Below are 16,573 nucleotides of genomic sequence, written 5' to 3'. Positions count from 1 at the left end.
ATATGTACATACTTGTTTGTCTATATGTGTACATACTTGTTTGTCTATATGTATATGGTTGTTTGTCTTTACAGAAGGAGTTAGGTGACCGTCAGTCAGAGAGTTTGGAGAAAGTGCGCCAACTGCTGCCGTTACCAAAGCAGACCCGGGATGTAATAACCTGTGAACCTCAGGGATCGCTTATTGACACCAAAGGAAACAAGATTGCTGGCTTTGACTCTATCTTCAAGAAGGAGGTGAAATAGAGAAATCATTGTGGTTTATATCTGTACATAGTGCCTGTGTTAAGTTAATTATATATTGGATGTATTATGACTTTTTTCTTTTTGAACTGTTTGTATAGGGGCTGCAAGTCTCTATTAAGCAGAAAATTTCCCCCTGGGATCTATTTGAAGGTCTGAAACAGTCGGCACCACTTTCCTGGGGCTGGTTTGGGACAGTCCGTGTAGACAGACGTGTGTCGCGCTTGGAAGAGCAGCAAAGATTACTTCTATACCATACACATTTGAAGCCCAAGCCACGTACTTACTATTTAGAACCTCTATGTCTTCCCCCGGAAGATGAGGAACCACCTACTCCCACAAGCAGTGAGCCGGATAAAAAGCCAGCTGAGCCACTAAAGGTGGATAAGAGTGGCGGAGGTTGCACAGGTACGGGTGAAGATCGGAAAAAGCAAAGCAAGAAAAACAAGAAGAGCCGTCAGTCAGCAAACAAGGCGGAGGTATGTACTTATAAAGGAAAGTCCCAAGGTGTAACCGTTAGCAGTGACTTTTCTTGTACAAGAGGCTTGCCTGAATTTTCATTCAAGGTCAAGCATTCTAAACGACTTCACATTACTCTACTAGAATTTAATTTTCTGCTATTCAGCAGGATTATGGACTTGGAGGACGAGCTATGTCTTACCCAATGGGAGTTCCCACTGAACTTCTACACCCACAAGTAACTGGGGCAATGTCTCGTCTTCCTTATGGTGCGCCTAATGTGTACACCCAAAACCAACCATTGCCTCCTGGTGAGTATTGAGCATCTTATCAGTCAGACGACGTAAGGGAGTTTACCTCTGCTTCTTCCTCCTTCCTAAATTGCCACTGCAGTCTAGATTTGTGTGTTCACTAATGTACTTTTCATGGACATAGGTGGCCCACGTCTGGAGACATACCGACCAACGCGGATGAGTATGGTGAAGGTGGTTCAAACTCGGCCTCCATATGGTAGTGGTGTACCGCCAGGAGTAGGAGGGATGATGGACCCTTACAAACCAATGATGTATAGACAGCAACCTCCTATTCCCCAGGGACAACTACTAAGACAGCATCTGCAGGCCAAACTGGTGAGTGGAGGACAGCATAAACCAGTGGCTAGATTTTAAAATGTTATACCGGATGGTTTAGTTAATTTATTGTCCTTATAATATATACCTCAGCAGGGACAAGGTATGATGTCTCAACAAGTCCGACCGATGACCCCAACACCACCGTACGGCGCTATGCAACCCTCCCAGGTATACATGGATATTATGGGGGGAAATTTATCAAAGCTTGGAGAGAAAGTGGTGAAAGAAAGTACTAAGCTGTCCACTCCTAACTGCCATGTGTTTGAAGAGTAACTGGTAGGAGCTGATGGGTACTTTCTCTCTCCACTTTTTCTTGCTCAAGGCTTTAATAAATCTCCCCCTGTGCTGCTTCTGTTATTTTTAAATTTGGTCTGTCTGCTTTTGTTTCCTTGCTTTGACACCTCTGCTCTTCACCTAGGGTTACACAACATACACTTCCCATTTACCCATGCAGCAGCATCCTCCACCATCACAGGCTGGTTCTTTGGTGCCTCCTGCCTACAGTGCTCAGTCCTATGCTGGTTCTCTTCCACCTTCGGGTGGTGCCCTTCATGACCCTGTGCGTCCAATGCAGCAAAGGCCAAGTGGCTATGTCCATCAGCAGGCATCTGGATACAGTCACAATCCCCAAACTGGCCAGAGGTACTTGAAGGAGAAGAATAATTCAGAATTCTGTGTTAGTTATGGTATAAAAGGTCAACATGTCAATTGTCGGCACATGAAAAGGTTGACATGAGTTTTTCATGTTTTTTTTGTATAAAGTTGTAGATTTTATCACATAGACCAGGGGTAGCCAACTCCAGTCCTCGAGCGCTACCAACAGTTCACGTTTTCCAGCTCACCTCACATGTGCACTCATTACTAACACATTTTAAAAGATCCACAGGTGGAGCTAATTACTTCACTTGTGATTCTGTGGGCAGTATTCAATGTGATTATTCTCCGTGCATGGCGAGCGGTTTTTTTCCACTCGCCGTGTTTTTGCGGAGATTCTCCATGTTTGGAGATTCTCAGTCACGGCACTTTATACCCTATTCAATGTGACTGATACTTGCCGCCCCTTGCGGCGAGTATCAGCCAATCTGGCGTATGAGGTGACGCCGCAGGGAGCCCGAGGACGGTGGCAGGCAGGGAGATGGAAGTCTCCCTGCCTACCCCAGAACGTATGTGGGGGGGAGGTGGGCTCCCCGGGAGCCAGGCAGCACAGACTGCCCCCCCGGGAGAGCCAGCAGGGGGCCAGGTATTCACTGCACCCGATCGTGCATATGTAATGATCGGGTGCAGTGAATATATGAATATCTAATGAGCAGCTTGGCTCCCGGCCCCCTGCTGGCTGCTCTGTGTAAAAAAAAAAAAAATAATTTTTTGTTTTCAATTAAATATATATTAATGTGCTATAAGCACATGTATAAAAATAGCATGCCCTTTCACAGATTAAAATTCCTGATTTTATTGTAAAAGTTCACATTCCACTTCTCCATGAAAAGATGGAGAATTGCTACACGGAGAGACACGGCGAAAATCACTCAAAGACGGCGAGAAGTGCACATTGAATAGGGTTGCTCACTTTTTGAGAGCAAAAGTCTCAGTCCAACGCGAGAAAAGCACAAACTCGCCATAAAACACGGAGAATTTTTCTCATTGAATACTGCCCTGTAAGGTGAGCTGGAAAACTGTTGGTAGCTCTCAAGGGCTGGGGTTGGCTACCCCTGACATAGAACCAATAATAGTGTGGTGTGTCCCCTTGTGCCATTGTTCAGGCATTTTGCCATTCCCGGTCCACTTGCATAGTAAAGCATCAAAGTCAATTAAAACTTTTTTCGACATTTTGATTGTGTTGACCTTATGTCAATATCGACCATATTGTATTGACCTATTGACTCTCCTATTGACCTATGGACCGGATGACTTCTGTCTTTTGTATCTAACTTTTATGTTCCAACAGATTCCCACACCAACAAATGTCACAGGCTGGCATGATGGCAGGAATGGGTCACATGACTGCGCAAACAGGACAGGGTGCCATCCGACCCACCCAAATGTTACCAGAACAGCAACAGCAGCAGTATCTTAGGCAGCAACAGTTGTTAAGGGTGAGTGGATACATATTTGGGTCTTAAGGGAAGTTTTCACAGCTGTGTTTGTGTGGTAAATGGGATGGATGCGGTGAATTTCTGCAGTTAACAGCCTATCCTAATCTCTGCAGCAACAACAGCAGCAGCAGCAGCAGCAACAACAGCAGCAGCAGCAGCAACAGCAGCAACAACAACAACAACAACAGCAGCAGCAACAACAACAACAGCAGCAGCAACAATCTCAGGCGCCTCCACAACCCCAAGCTCCTCCACAGCCACAACCCCAGCAGGTAGCAGCAGTACAGCAAACCCAGACACAAGGACAGCCCCCTGGACTTGGCATGCAGACATTGCCCCCTCAGCAACATATGGTAACATCTTCTTTGTGGATACTTGCCTTTTTTTTTTCTAGACTACTTTTCAAAAGTGTTTTTTGAGGTGGAAGAAACCATAAGGTTATGTTCATATTGGCATATTTTAAATCTTTCTTTGATCCTTTTTGACAGCTGAATAGAGAAGAGAAAGATGTCTACATAGTAGTTATAGACCATTTATCTGCATGGAGAGACTTTAGTACAGTGCTTACAACAGACTTATCAAAGCAGATGGCTGAGCATAAATGGGGGTAATAGGACAAGTCCCATACCTGTCTCATCATCCACCCACTTCAGTGTGTTAGCTGTGTGGGCAGTACTGCAGTTTCTCTGTTGCAGTCAGTGCTTGTGTACAGTGCTTTTTACTCTCCTTTTACCATCTAAAATATGGAATGGAGAGGTGGCAACTAAGGACACTCTGGTACACAAGCCTTTACATAGCTCACATTCAGGCACCGGGGCTCTCCAGATTCAGATGTTGTTTTCAACATTGATTGTGTGCTCTGTGTAATACTCTTATCTCATAATAACATAGTATCTTTCCCTCTAGTTTCAGAGACATGGAGTGCAGCAAACCCAGCAGCAGCAACAAACCGCAGCTCTAGTACGGCAACTGCAGCAGCAATTATCCAGTGAGTATTGCGGTGGGTAAAATTTCCCTATGTATGTCTGTAGTAGGTAGACCTATGCTATCCTCTGTAGCTTACCTGAATAATGGACCTTATTCGGGTCCGTTCGCTCGCATCTGAGCTCGATGTTTTCCAAATGCGCATTTCTGTGCGCGCATCCACGGCGAACATTGTGTGGGGAGGGGTCGTGGGCCTGGGTACTCGCCCATGGAAATCGCCTGGTGACGTGGGGGGCGGCTTGCTGACATCACCGGATGTCAGCTGCCTGCCCATTTCCTCCCGAATGTGCACACATATGAGTGACCGGAGAGTCACTTTTGATATGCGTACATGCACCACATCTTTCAAAGATCGACAGCCATCGAAAAATGTGGGAGTTTGCCCCTGGCCTGTGAATGGATGTTTCTGTAAAACATCCATTCACATGCTGGGCAAGCTAGCATGGCTTGCGAATGGGGGGGGCGGCCGCAAGGCTGCGTATATGCAGCCTGGCGAGTCAACCAGAATAAGGTCCAATGTTTAGCACTTTGTCCTGTGAATTTCCCATCCCCACCTCCTCCTTCCTTTCCAGTGCAAAGGCCTGCAGGTGCACAGTGATTAATGTTCTCATTCTCTTTCCAGACACACAACCACAGCAAGCTCCCAATCCATTTGGCCGTTTCTGATTTATGGATGGACTCTATGGGTGGAAGCTCTGGTTTGGCTCCCTTCTGTGACATTAGAAAGGACTGAGTATTTGAACGAAAAAGGAACAGTGTTATTGAGGAACCTGTGTGAAAGGCAAGATGCAGATGTTGCAGCGCACGAAAGCAGAAACCGTAGACTTATCTCACGGGACTAAAATGTTAAGCGGGAGCTGAATGTCACTTGTCTCCCCGCAAAATTTGGAGCAAGGGCTTTTGTGTCTTCTCGACCTTTTACCTTTAAACAAAAAAAGAAAAAAGTTTTTATTATTTTGATAATCAAATGATTAAATTGTCATTTTCTAACCTATTTATATGGAACCTGATCTCAGGCACTTGTATGGACACAGCTGCAGACAGTTTCTTGGCATGTTCCGAGTGTAAGAAGCTACAAATTAGACAGAAATACACCAAATACACAGCCACATTCAGTGTGCCGATAGAACTTTCTCCAGCAGGTGGTGTATGTCTGTCGCTTGGGTCTTTGTAATGATAGCTGCAGTATGGAAGTTCATCACTCAGTGCTGTTTCTTATTGTGTGAGTTCATATGCCACTGGGGTTTATTTGTGGATGTGTCCCTTCTTTACACTAACAGAATTGTAATGCATTCTTACAGATAGCTGTGACTATCTTTTACAACACTCACAATTCAAGCGTCTCCCCGTTCTCCTACAATAATTGTACTCCTCCTTTTTTTAAATGATTATTCGGCTGCACTGACGCAGTCTACTAAATGGAAAATGGATCCAGTTTCAATGTTTCTTCGCCAGATGTAATATTTTGATGAACTGCAGCATAAAGATCACATGCCAATAAAATGCCATTTAGCTACCATTCAAAATATTTATTTTTTACAAGGTTAGGTGGGGACGACCATAAAACCTGAGCCTGACATATCTGTAAGTGCAATTTGTCCTTTAAAGTTTACACTATATCATTATTTTGCTAGATTAACTCACACATATGATCATTGGCTGCGTGAGCATAGACCTGTAAGCTGTCAGTTCATCCATCCATTAATATTTATGCACCCATACTGTAGAAGATATATCCCAGAATGAGCTTCCTAAACATGTCCCTCCAGCAGTAATGCAGCCTTATATGTCTATCTACAGCAAGTGGCCAAAACTGTTGTAGATATCATTTACACTGGAAAAAACTTCTCTTCGTCCTCCCCTACGTTTCCCTAGTTTATATCCAGAGTCTGTATATGGAGGTGATTACAGAGCCTTCTGACCTTGTTATTACTCAAATATTGGATTGCAGCAGATCGTTGGCTTGTTGGAACACAGATTTCTGGATTAAGTCCTGTTCTGTAAGCATTACCTCCAAATAGTGTCCATTTACTGTACTCGTCTACTATTTCATGGAATGCCCACTGTTGGACAGAACTAGCGAAGATAATCTAGAACTCTACAGACTTGGCAGCAAGAGTTTTTAGGAACAAACCCAAGTTCATTTATGCCACAAGTTGTCCTTTTTGCAGCACTGCCTTCTGAACACTCAAAAGGACAGGCAAACTTTTGACAGCTGTAATTTGACAAGAGCATGGGATAAGTTGTGTCACCATCAATCCGGAATGCTGAATATCCATTTCAGAGCTCCCAATAGTTTGTTCCACTCATGGATTTCTACAGGGTTTTTTATTTTTGTCTATCTTACAATGGCACCCAAACTGTAGTAATTCTGTCATGTACTTCATCTGAATGTCTTCATAACTTTTTGTTTACTGAAATTATTCTAGTCATTGACTATAAACAAAGTGATGTTTTTGGTTTCTATGGATTTCAAACTTCATGTATTATATGGGAAGATCAGCAGCAGTGCAGAAGCAGAAGCTACAGAAGCTTTTTCCTTCAACGGCATGGACTTTCACATTCAGGCTACCCTTAGGCTAGATGTCTACTCTCCAGACTGGTTTTGGGTGTGAAAAGAGATTCATAACCATGCTGTATCTTAATAATATCTTAAAGAGGGCCCAATACAGTGAGCTCAAAAATAATTTGCAGCTTTTGCATTTGTGCAGCTGGATAGTAAATATTTTTACATTTGGATCATCCCATACGACTGTGTCCCTTGGTGATTTCCTTTCAGAGATCACTCCGATATGATGGGGTGGGAAACCCTTGTACCAAACAGGTCACTATCTGACCCGCATGTCCTATGTGGTGGGCTGGGGTTTCCTTAATATCTTCACCCAGGTTATATGGCCTCTTTTGTGGATCATTCATACATGTGATAAATCTTTACAACAAAAACTCATTTTCAAGTACTGTATAATATCCGAATTTCCCTTTTTCTCGTTCATCCGCTAGGTGTCACTGGAGTTACACTGGGGAATAGAAGGCGACCACAGGGAGCATGGGCACTTTAAATATAAAAATTAGTGTGGCCAACTCCTCCCCTTCTACTTCCCCTCTCAGGCAGTCTGAGATTGTGCCCGCAAGGGAGCAGGTCACACTTGTGCTCACTCCTGGGCATTTTGATAATATTATATAAAGCAGCAAGTTTTTTTCAATGAGGACAGGCAAATAGTTGCTGGTACTATCTGCCTGCTACGTGGGAAGCCTGCCGGAGGGAGCCGGCTGCTACTAGCTACTACGGTTTGCACCCGGCTCCCTGGCTGCAGAGACCACTCTGGAGATCAAACGGGCACCGCTCACCGAGGCGCGCGCCGTGATCCTCCCCCAGCCACACCACCGACGACAGAGCTGCAGCTCTGTGAGTATACCCTGCCTCGCTGTTAGCAGTGGAGGTCAGGGCACTTAAAAGGTGGCTAAAGCAGATGATTTATTTAAATTTGGTGCCATGGAGAAGGAGCTGCCGGGCGGGGGGGGAGTTACTGCGTGGTGCTCCCAGCAGCCCCAGATTTTCTCCAAGGTTATGACGGTGATAATATAGGTTCTCCGCACTCAAGGTGTGACAATCATACCTTATCTGGACGACCTTCTGCTGAAGAGTATTTCTCGGGAGACCCTGCTGGAGAACATTCTTCTCACTCAGAGAACCCTGATATCCCATGGATGGATCCTCAACTTTGAAAAGTCGCAGCTTCAACCAGCTCAGCGTCTTTTGTTTCTAGGGATGACAGTCCAGATGAAGGTCTTTTTACCATCCGACAAGATCCAATCCTTACAGGCCTTGGTCAGGCTTGTTCTGCGTCATAGACAGGTGTCCGTTCACCTTTGTACCAGGCTCCTGGGGAAGATGGTCTCCACTTTCGAGGCCATACAGTACGGGCGTTTCCATTCTCGCCTGTTTCAACTGTCGCTGATCCATCAGTGGTCGGGATCTCACCTTCACCTACAACAGATGGTGACCCTATCCCCTTGAGCTCGTCTGTCCTTACTGTGGTGGCTCAACACCACCAACCTCCAGCAAGGTAAAAAAGGTTTGGGATTGGACCCTCCTCACCACGGACGCCAGCCTCCGGAGTTGGGGAGCAGTCACCTCAGAACACCAGTTCCAGGGGTTATGGACAAGATAGCAGAGTCTCCTCTCAATCAATGTTCTGGAAGGAAGAGCAGTCTATTACGCCCTTCTCCAGACTAAACGTCTCCTTCAGGGCAAGGCCATCTGCTTCCAGTCTGACAACTCCGCGACCGTGGCGTACATCAACAAGCAGGGCACCCGCAGTTGAAGGAGGTAGGCAGATTCCTGCTTTGGGCGCAGACTCACACTCTAGCCCTGTCGGCCATTTTCATACCCGGAGTAGAAAACTGGGAAGCCGATTTTCTCAGTCGGCAGGATGTACATCTGGGAGAATGTTGCTTACACCCTCAGATTTTTCAGAGGTTGATCCATCGGTGGGGCCATCCTCAGGTGGACCTGATGGCATCCCGACACAACTTTCAACTCCCCAGGTACTTCGCTCGGAAGTGAGACCCACAAGCAGAAGGGGTGGACGCGCTGGTTGCTCCTTGGCCCTTCCAGTTTGTGTACCTCTTTCCACCGTTCCCGTTGATATCTTGAGTTCTGCAGCACATCCAGAGAGAAGGAGTCACAGCTCTGTTGATAGCACCAGACTGGCCACGTCGGTCTTGGTACACCAATCTGACAGCACTGCTGATAGACGAGCCGTCTGAAGAGGATGAAGGGTATATGTATATTTATTTATTTATTTATTAACAGTTTCTTATATAGCGCATACAGATTCCGCAGCGCTTTACAAAGTATAGTTGAACATTCACATCAGTCCCTGCCCCAGTGGAGCTTACAATCTATATTCCCTACCACATGCACACGAACACACAGACATTATAGGGTTAATTTTGTTGGGAGCCAATTAACCTACTTGTATATTTTTGGATTGTGGGAGGAAACCGGAGTACCCGGAGGAAACCCACGCAAGTACGGGGAGAATATACAAACTCCGCACAGTTAGAGCCATGGTGGGAATCGAACCCATGACCTCAGCGCTGTGAGGCAGTAATGCTAACCATTACACCATCCGTACCATCCGTACAGTTCCATTCTGACAGAGTATATGTATGTATGTGTATATATATGTGTGTGTGTGTGTGCAAAATACAAAGCAGCACTCTCAATACTCATTTAGATTCCAGCTAAGGTGCCAGTAAGCCCAGGCTTCACAGAGGGAGTCCTATGTGTGCCAATTTATATCCAAAGTAGGGAACAGTTTTCCACAGAGCGCACTCACCAGTCTTGATACAGTTAAAACTTCCAATATTTATTTCATCCTTTTAAAATCCAACATAGTGGTCGACGTTTCGAGTCACAACAGGACCCTTCATCCTCTTCAGGACGACCTTCTCAGCCAGGGACCCTTCAGTCCTCTTCATTTGACAGCGTGGCTGCTGAAAGGTCCATCCTGAGGCGTGCTGGTATTCCTATAGCGGTGATACCTACTATGCTACGTGCAAGGAAAGAGGTCACCTCTGCACACTATCACCACATTTGGCATTCCTATGTGGTTTGGTGTGAGCGGCATGGCATTTCCACGACCCTTTTTTTTTTTTTTTTCTAGAAGAAGGATTGAGATCGGGTCTGAAGCTGAATACCCTGAAGGTGCAGGTCTCAGCTCTTTCCATCTTTTTCCAAAAGAAACTGGCCTTCCTTTCTCGACTTGGTTCTCCAGTTCTTACAAATTTCAGTGTTTGAACCTTTGGAGGAGGTGGACCTTCGCTATCTGACGTGGAAGGTGGTGCTTTTACTGGCACTGGCCTCTGCCAGGCATGTATCTGAACTGGGGGCTCTCTCTTGTCGTTCCCCCTTCCTTCAGTTCCATTCTGACAGAGCGGAACTCCGCACTAGTCTGTCCTTTCTACCTAAGGTAGTATCTACATTTCACTTGAACCAACCCATTGTGGTTCCAGCATTCACTGAGGACTCGCTGGAGGCAAGATCACTAGATGTTGTCAGAGCTTTACGCATCTATGTGTCTCACACAGCCCCCATTAGAAAGGCTGATGCTCTGTTTGTCACCTATGACCAATTACGTTGTGGGTGACCAGCATCTAAACAAATGCTTTTTAGGTGCATTCGGCTGACCATTTGTCAGGTCTATGTCACCTCTTCTTGGACTCCTCCTGCTTGCATAACAGCACACTCAACCAGAATGGTGGGTCCCTCTTGGGCGGCTGCCCGAGGGGTCTCCCCCCAGCAACTCTACTGAGCTGCTACATGGTCGGGCAGTAGAACCTTTGTTAGGTTTTACAGGTTTGATACCTTTGCAGCTCCAGCTTCATTGTTTGGCCGTACGGTATTACGGGGTTCTCAGCGCTCACTCACCTGGTTTGGAAGCTCTGGGACGTCCCCAGTGTAACTCCAGTGACACCTAGTGGATGAAGGAGAAATAGGGATTTTGTACTTACCGTAATTTTTTTTCTCCGAGTACGTTGGTGTTACTGGACACCCACCTCAGTGCTGTTCTCTACCTAGCCCTAGGGCAGGTTACCTTTCAGGGTTTTTACCTTGGAGTGTTCCCTGTTACGGTTTTACTACTGTATGTTTTGATGTACAAATGGTCTGTTGACTCTGTATGTGTTGTTGCAGTGTGTTCTCACTGTTCTTCTTTACCTATGCTTTCTTCTATACTTATGTATTGAATGATGTTATGTAGCGTTGAACCTCCTTTTTCGGAAGTGTGTTTAATCTTTCTGCTCCCTTCCTGGCACAATCAGATAGTACCAGCAACTATGTGCCTGTCCTCATTGAAAAAAACTTGCTGCTTTATCTAATATTCTCAAAATGCCCAGGAGTGAGCACAAGTGTGACCTGCTCCCTTGCGGGCACAATCTCAGACTGCCTGAGAGGGGAAGTAAAAGGGGAGGAGTTGGCCACACTAATTTTTTTATTTAAAGTGCCCATGCTCCCTGTGGTATCCTTCTATTCCCCAGTGTAACTCCAGTGACACCTGTGGACTTGGAGAAAAAGAATTACGGTAAGTACAAAATCCCTCTTTTAAAGCTTTTTATTCTTACTGGTACTTGGTTTTTATCAGCGTTTCGAACTATAGAGAGGAAAAAAATGACACTAATTTAATCTATAACATAATCCCATATGCACTAGGTAACATCTGTACAAAGGGGGTTATTCTAGTCCATTCTTTCTGACAAAATCCTTCTTAGATGGACAAAACCATGTGCACTGCGGGTGGGGCAGATGTAACTTGTGCAGAGAGAATTAGATTTGGGTGGGGTTTTTCTTCAAAGTGAGATCTAAATTGAAGTGTAAAATCATGCAGTCAGTATTTTCCCTGCACAGAAACAAAATAACTCACCCAAATCTAATTCTCTCTGCACATGTTACATCTGCCCCCCTGCAGTGCACATGGTTTTGTCCATCTAAGAAGGATTTTGTCAGAAAGAATGAACTAGAATAAACCCCAAAGTCCGAGTGTGTGCCACTTTGCTACCTGTGTGTGTGTGTGTGTATATATATATATATATATATATATATATATATATATATATATATATATATATATATATATATATATATATATATATATATATATATATATATATATGTGTGCAAAATACAAAGCAGCACTCTCAATACTCATTCAGATTCCAGCTAAGGTGCCAGTAAGCCCAGGCTTCACAGAGGGAGTCCTATGTGTGCCAATTTATATCCAAAGTAGGGAACAGTTTTCCACAGAGCGCACTCACCAGTCTTGATACAGTTAAAACTTCCAATATTTATTTCATCCTTTTAACCCCTTCCTGACAGAGCCAGTTTTTGCGTTCCTGACAGAGCCCTTTTTTTAAAATCTGACATGTATCACTTAAGTGGGGATAACTTTTTTTTGCTTTTACTTATCCCAGTGATTTTGAGATTGTTTTTTCGTGACACATTGTACTTCAAATTAGTGGTAAATTTGGGTCGATACAGTCTGTGTTTTTTTGTGAAAAATACCAAAATGTCGTAAAAAAATGGAAAATTTAGCAATTTGCAAAATGTTAAATTTTCTGCTTGTGAGACAAATAATCATACCACTCAAAATAGTTAATAACTAACATAGACCATATGTCTACTTTATGTTTCCATCATTATTTCAACTTCCTTTTAATTTTTTTGGACACTAGGAGGCTTACAATATGAATAGCAAATTCTCAAATTTTCAAGAAAATTTCAAACACTGATTTTTTTAGGGACCAGTTCAGTTCTGATGTGACTTTGAGGGACTTGTATGTGAGACACCCCCATAAATGATACCATTTCAAAAACTGCACCCCTCACAGTATTCAAAACAGCATTTTGGAAGTTTGTTAACCCTTTAGGTGTTTCACAGGAATTAAAACAAAGTTTAGGAACCCCCCCACAAGTGACCCCATTTTGCAAACTACACCCCTCAGGGAATTCATCTAGGGGTATAGTGTACATTTCAAACCCCCAGGGGTTTCACCAATTTTGATACAACTGGGCAGTGAAAATGAAAAATTACATTTTTTTACACAAAAATGCAGTTCTGGCTCAAAATTTTTCATTTTCAGAAGGTATGAAGGAGAAAAAGCACCCCAAAATCTGTGCCTCAATTTCTCCCGAGTACGGCAATGCCTCACATGTGACCAAAAAATACCATTTGGGTGCATGGCAGGACTCAGAAGGGAAGGAGTGATTTTTGGATTTTGCAGCTCAGATTCTGGTGGAATTTTGGTGGGTGCTATGTCGCATTAGCAAGACCCCCCAAGCACCAATACAGTGGAACCCCCCACAAGTGACCCCATTTTGCAAACTACACCCCTCAGGGAATTCATCTAGGGGTATAGTGTACATTTCAAACCCCCAGGGGTTTCACCAATTTTGATACAACTGGGCTGTGCAAATGCAAAATTACATTTTTTACACAAAAATGCAGTTCTGGCTCAAAATTTTTCATTTTCACAAGGAATGAAGGAGACAAAGCACCCCAAAATCTGTGCCCCAATTTCTCCCGAGTACGGCAATGCCTCACATGTGACCAAAAAATACCATTTGGGTGCATGGCAGGACTCAGAAAGGAAGGAGTGATTTTTGGATTTTGCAGCTCAGATTCTGGTGGAATGTTGGTGGGTGCTATGTTGCATTAGCAAGACCCCCCAAGCACCAATACAGTGGAACCCCCCCACAAGTGACCCCATTTTGCAAACTACACCCCTCAGGGAATTCATCTAGGGGTATAGTGTACATTTCAAACCCCCAGGGGTTTCACCAATTTTGATACAACTGGGCAGTGAAAATGAAAAATTACATTTTTTTACACAAAAATGCAGTTCTGGCTCAAAATTTTTCATTTTCAGAAGGTATGAAGGAGAAAAAGCACCCCAAAATCTGTGCCCCAATTTCTCCCGAGTATGGCAAAGCCTCATATGTGACCAAAAAATACCAGTTGGGTGCATGGCAGGACTCAGAAGGGAAGGAGTGATTTTTGGTGGTGGAATGTTGGTGGGTGCTATGTCGCATTAGCAAGACCCCCAAAGCACCAATACAGTGGAACCCCCCCCACAAGTGACCCCATTTTGCAAACTACACCCCTCAGGGAATTCATCTAGGGGTATAGTGTACATTTCAAACCCCCAGGGGTTTCACCAATTTTGATACAACTGGGCAGTGAAAATGAAAAATTACATTTTTTTACACAAAAATGCAGTTCTGGCTCAAAATTTTTCATTTTCAGAAGGTATGAAGGAGAAAAAGCACCCCAAAATCTGTGCCCCAATTTCTCCCGAGTACGGCAATGCCTCACATGTGACCAAAAAATACCATTTGGGTGCATGGCAGGACTCAGAAAGGAAGGAGTGATTTTTGGATTTTGCAGCTCAGATTCTGGTGGAATGTTGGTGGGTGCTGTGTTGCATTAGCAAGACCCCCCAAGCACCAATACAGTGGAACCCCCCCACAAGTGACCCCATTTTGCAAACTACACCCCTCAGGGAATTCATCTAGGGGTATAGTGTACATTTCAAACCCCCAGGGGTTTCACCAATTTTGATACAACTGGGCTGTGCAAATGAAAAATTACATTTTTTACACAAAAATGCAGTTCTGGCTCAAAATTTTTCATTTTCACAAGGAATGAAGGAGACAAAGCACCCCAAAATCTGTGCCCCAATTTCTCCCGAGTACGGCAATGCCTCACATGTGACCAAAAAATACCATTTGGGTGCATGGCAGGACTCAGAAAGGAAGGAGTGATTTTTGGATTTTGCAGCTCAGATTCTGGTGGAATGTTGGTGGGTGCTATGTTGCATTAGCAAGACCCCCCAAGCACCAATACAGTGGAACCCCCCCACAAGTGACCACATTTTGCAAACTAAACCCCTCAGGGAATTCATCTAGGGGTATAGTGTACATTTCAAACCCCCAGGGGTTTCACCAAATTTTGATACAACTGGGCAGTGAAAATGAAAAATTACATTTTTTTACACAAAAATGCAGTTCTGGCTCAAAATTTTTCATTTTCATAAGGTATGAAGGAGAAAAAGCACCCCAAAATCTGTGCCCCAATTTCTCCCGAGTATGGCAATGCCTCACATGTGACCAAAAAATACCAGTTGGGTGCATGGCAGGACTCAGAAGGGAAGGAGTGATTTTTGGTGGTGGAATGTTGGTGGGTGCTATGTCGCAGCAGCAAGACCCCCAAAGCACCAATACAGTGGAACCACCCCACAAGTGACCCCATTTTGCAAACTACACCCCTCAGGGAATTCATCTAGGGGTATAGTGTACATTTCAAACCCCCAGGGGTTTCACCAATTTTGATACAACTGGGCAGTGAAAATGAAAAATTACATTTTTTTACACAAAAATGCAGTTCTGGCTCAAAATTTTTCATTTTCAGAAGGTATGAAGGAGAAAAAGCACCCCAAAATCTGTGCCCCAATTTCTCCCGAGTACGGCAATGCCTCATGTGTGACCAAAAAGTGGCAGGACTCAGAAGGGAAGGAGTGATATTTGGATTTTGCAGCACAAATTCTGGTGGAATGTTGGTGGGTGCTATGTCGCATTAGCAAGACCCCCAAAGCACCAATACAGTGGAACCCCCCCACAAGTGACCCCATTTCGCAAACTACACCCCTCAGGGAATTCATCTAGGGGTATAGTGTACATTTCAAACCCCCAGGGGTTTCACCAATTGTGGTACAACTGGGCAGTGAAAATGAAAAATTACATTTTTTTACACAAAAATGCAGTTCTGGCTCAAAATTTTTCATTTTCATAAGGTATGAAGGAGAAAAAGCACCCCAAAATCTGTGCCCCAATTTCTCCCGAGTATGGCAATGCCTCATATGTGACCAAAAAATACCAGTTGGGTGCATGGCAGGAATCAGAAGGGAAGGAGTGATTTTTGGATTTTGCAGCTCAGATTCTGGTGGAATGTTGGTGGGTGCTATGTGGCATTAGCAAGACCCCCGAAGCACGGTGAAATGATGAACCTAATAATCCATAGATGTGTGGTATATTTTAAAACACTCCTTTATACATAGGCCGGGTTTGTCGGGGCAAGTTTCACAGTGGAAAATAGTTTCCTTTCTTATTCCCTTTTTATAGCAAACTTTGCACCTTTTTTGTGTCCTGCCCTTTCTTGCAGTGGAGGGGATTGTGAAGGAATTGCATTGGCGATAAGTGAATTGTGACATCCTCTACTCCACAGTAATTAATGTACATTTTAGCCCTATTGTTCCCTATGTATGTCTGTATTTCCCAGGACTTTAGTCATGTAAGCCCCAATTGCGTATTACTTAAATATTGTAACTGTGTATGTGGAGACAAATGGTCCGGCTAGAAGCGACCAAATGCTTAGATTAGAATCTGTTCAGTTTGTGTATAGTTTTTGGTTCAGGGATCAAAGGACCTCTTTATAGGCTGTTTAGTAACAGAGACAGATAGTGGCAGAGACATACACTTCCCCCCCAAATAACAAGAGGCTAAGGATGGATAACACCAGGGTCAGTCTCCAGAGAAGAGATCTGTTTACATGAAGGTGTGAAATCCCTCACATACACAAGCTTCAAAGCCAGATGAAGGGAGTGA

General features: G+C 44.2%; 1 protein-coding gene across 7 annotated transcripts in view; it reads left to right on the top strand.

Annotated features, from left to right (window-relative positions):
• Nucleotides 1-6,880, top strand: part of MED12 (mediator complex subunit 12) — a 75,266-nt gene extending 68,386 nt beyond the window's left edge. Inside the window, exons 35-44 of one of the 7 annotated variants that reach the window (XM_083159198.1) lie at nucleotides 75-236; nucleotides 344-721; nucleotides 871-1,012; nucleotides 1,137-1,330; nucleotides 1,424-1,501; nucleotides 1,752-1,975; nucleotides 3,279-3,426; nucleotides 3,540-3,779; nucleotides 4,333-4,426; nucleotides 5,033-6,880. In XM_083159198.1, the coding sequence (XP_083015324.1) occupies nucleotides 75-236; nucleotides 344-721; nucleotides 871-1,012; nucleotides 1,137-1,330; nucleotides 1,424-1,501; nucleotides 1,752-1,975; nucleotides 3,279-3,426; nucleotides 3,540-3,779; nucleotides 4,333-4,426; nucleotides 5,033-5,076 (1,704 nt within the window). In that variant the 3' untranslated portion in view covers nucleotides 5,077-6,880. Of the gene's footprint in view, nucleotides 1-74; nucleotides 237-343; nucleotides 722-867; nucleotides 1,013-1,136; nucleotides 1,331-1,423; nucleotides 1,502-1,751; nucleotides 1,976-3,278; nucleotides 3,427-3,539; nucleotides 3,780-4,332; nucleotides 4,427-5,032 lie in introns of all 7 variants that reach the window. The other 6 variants (XM_083159201.1, XM_083159203.1, XM_083159200.1 and 3 more) reach the window with 6 other exon arrangements.
• The last annotated feature ends 9,693 nt before the right edge of the window (nucleotides 6,881-16,573 follow it).

The sequence above is a fragment of the Crinia signifera genome, chromosome 9 (assembly GCF_055691185.1).
Source record: "Crinia signifera chromosome 9, ASM5569118v1, whole genome shotgun sequence".
NCBI classification, from domain to species: domain Eukaryota; kingdom Metazoa; phylum Chordata; class Amphibia; order Anura; family Myobatrachidae; genus Crinia; species Crinia signifera.
The sequence above is the reverse complement of the archived record's forward strand: the minus strand, read 5'-3'. Positions and strand labels throughout refer to the sequence as shown.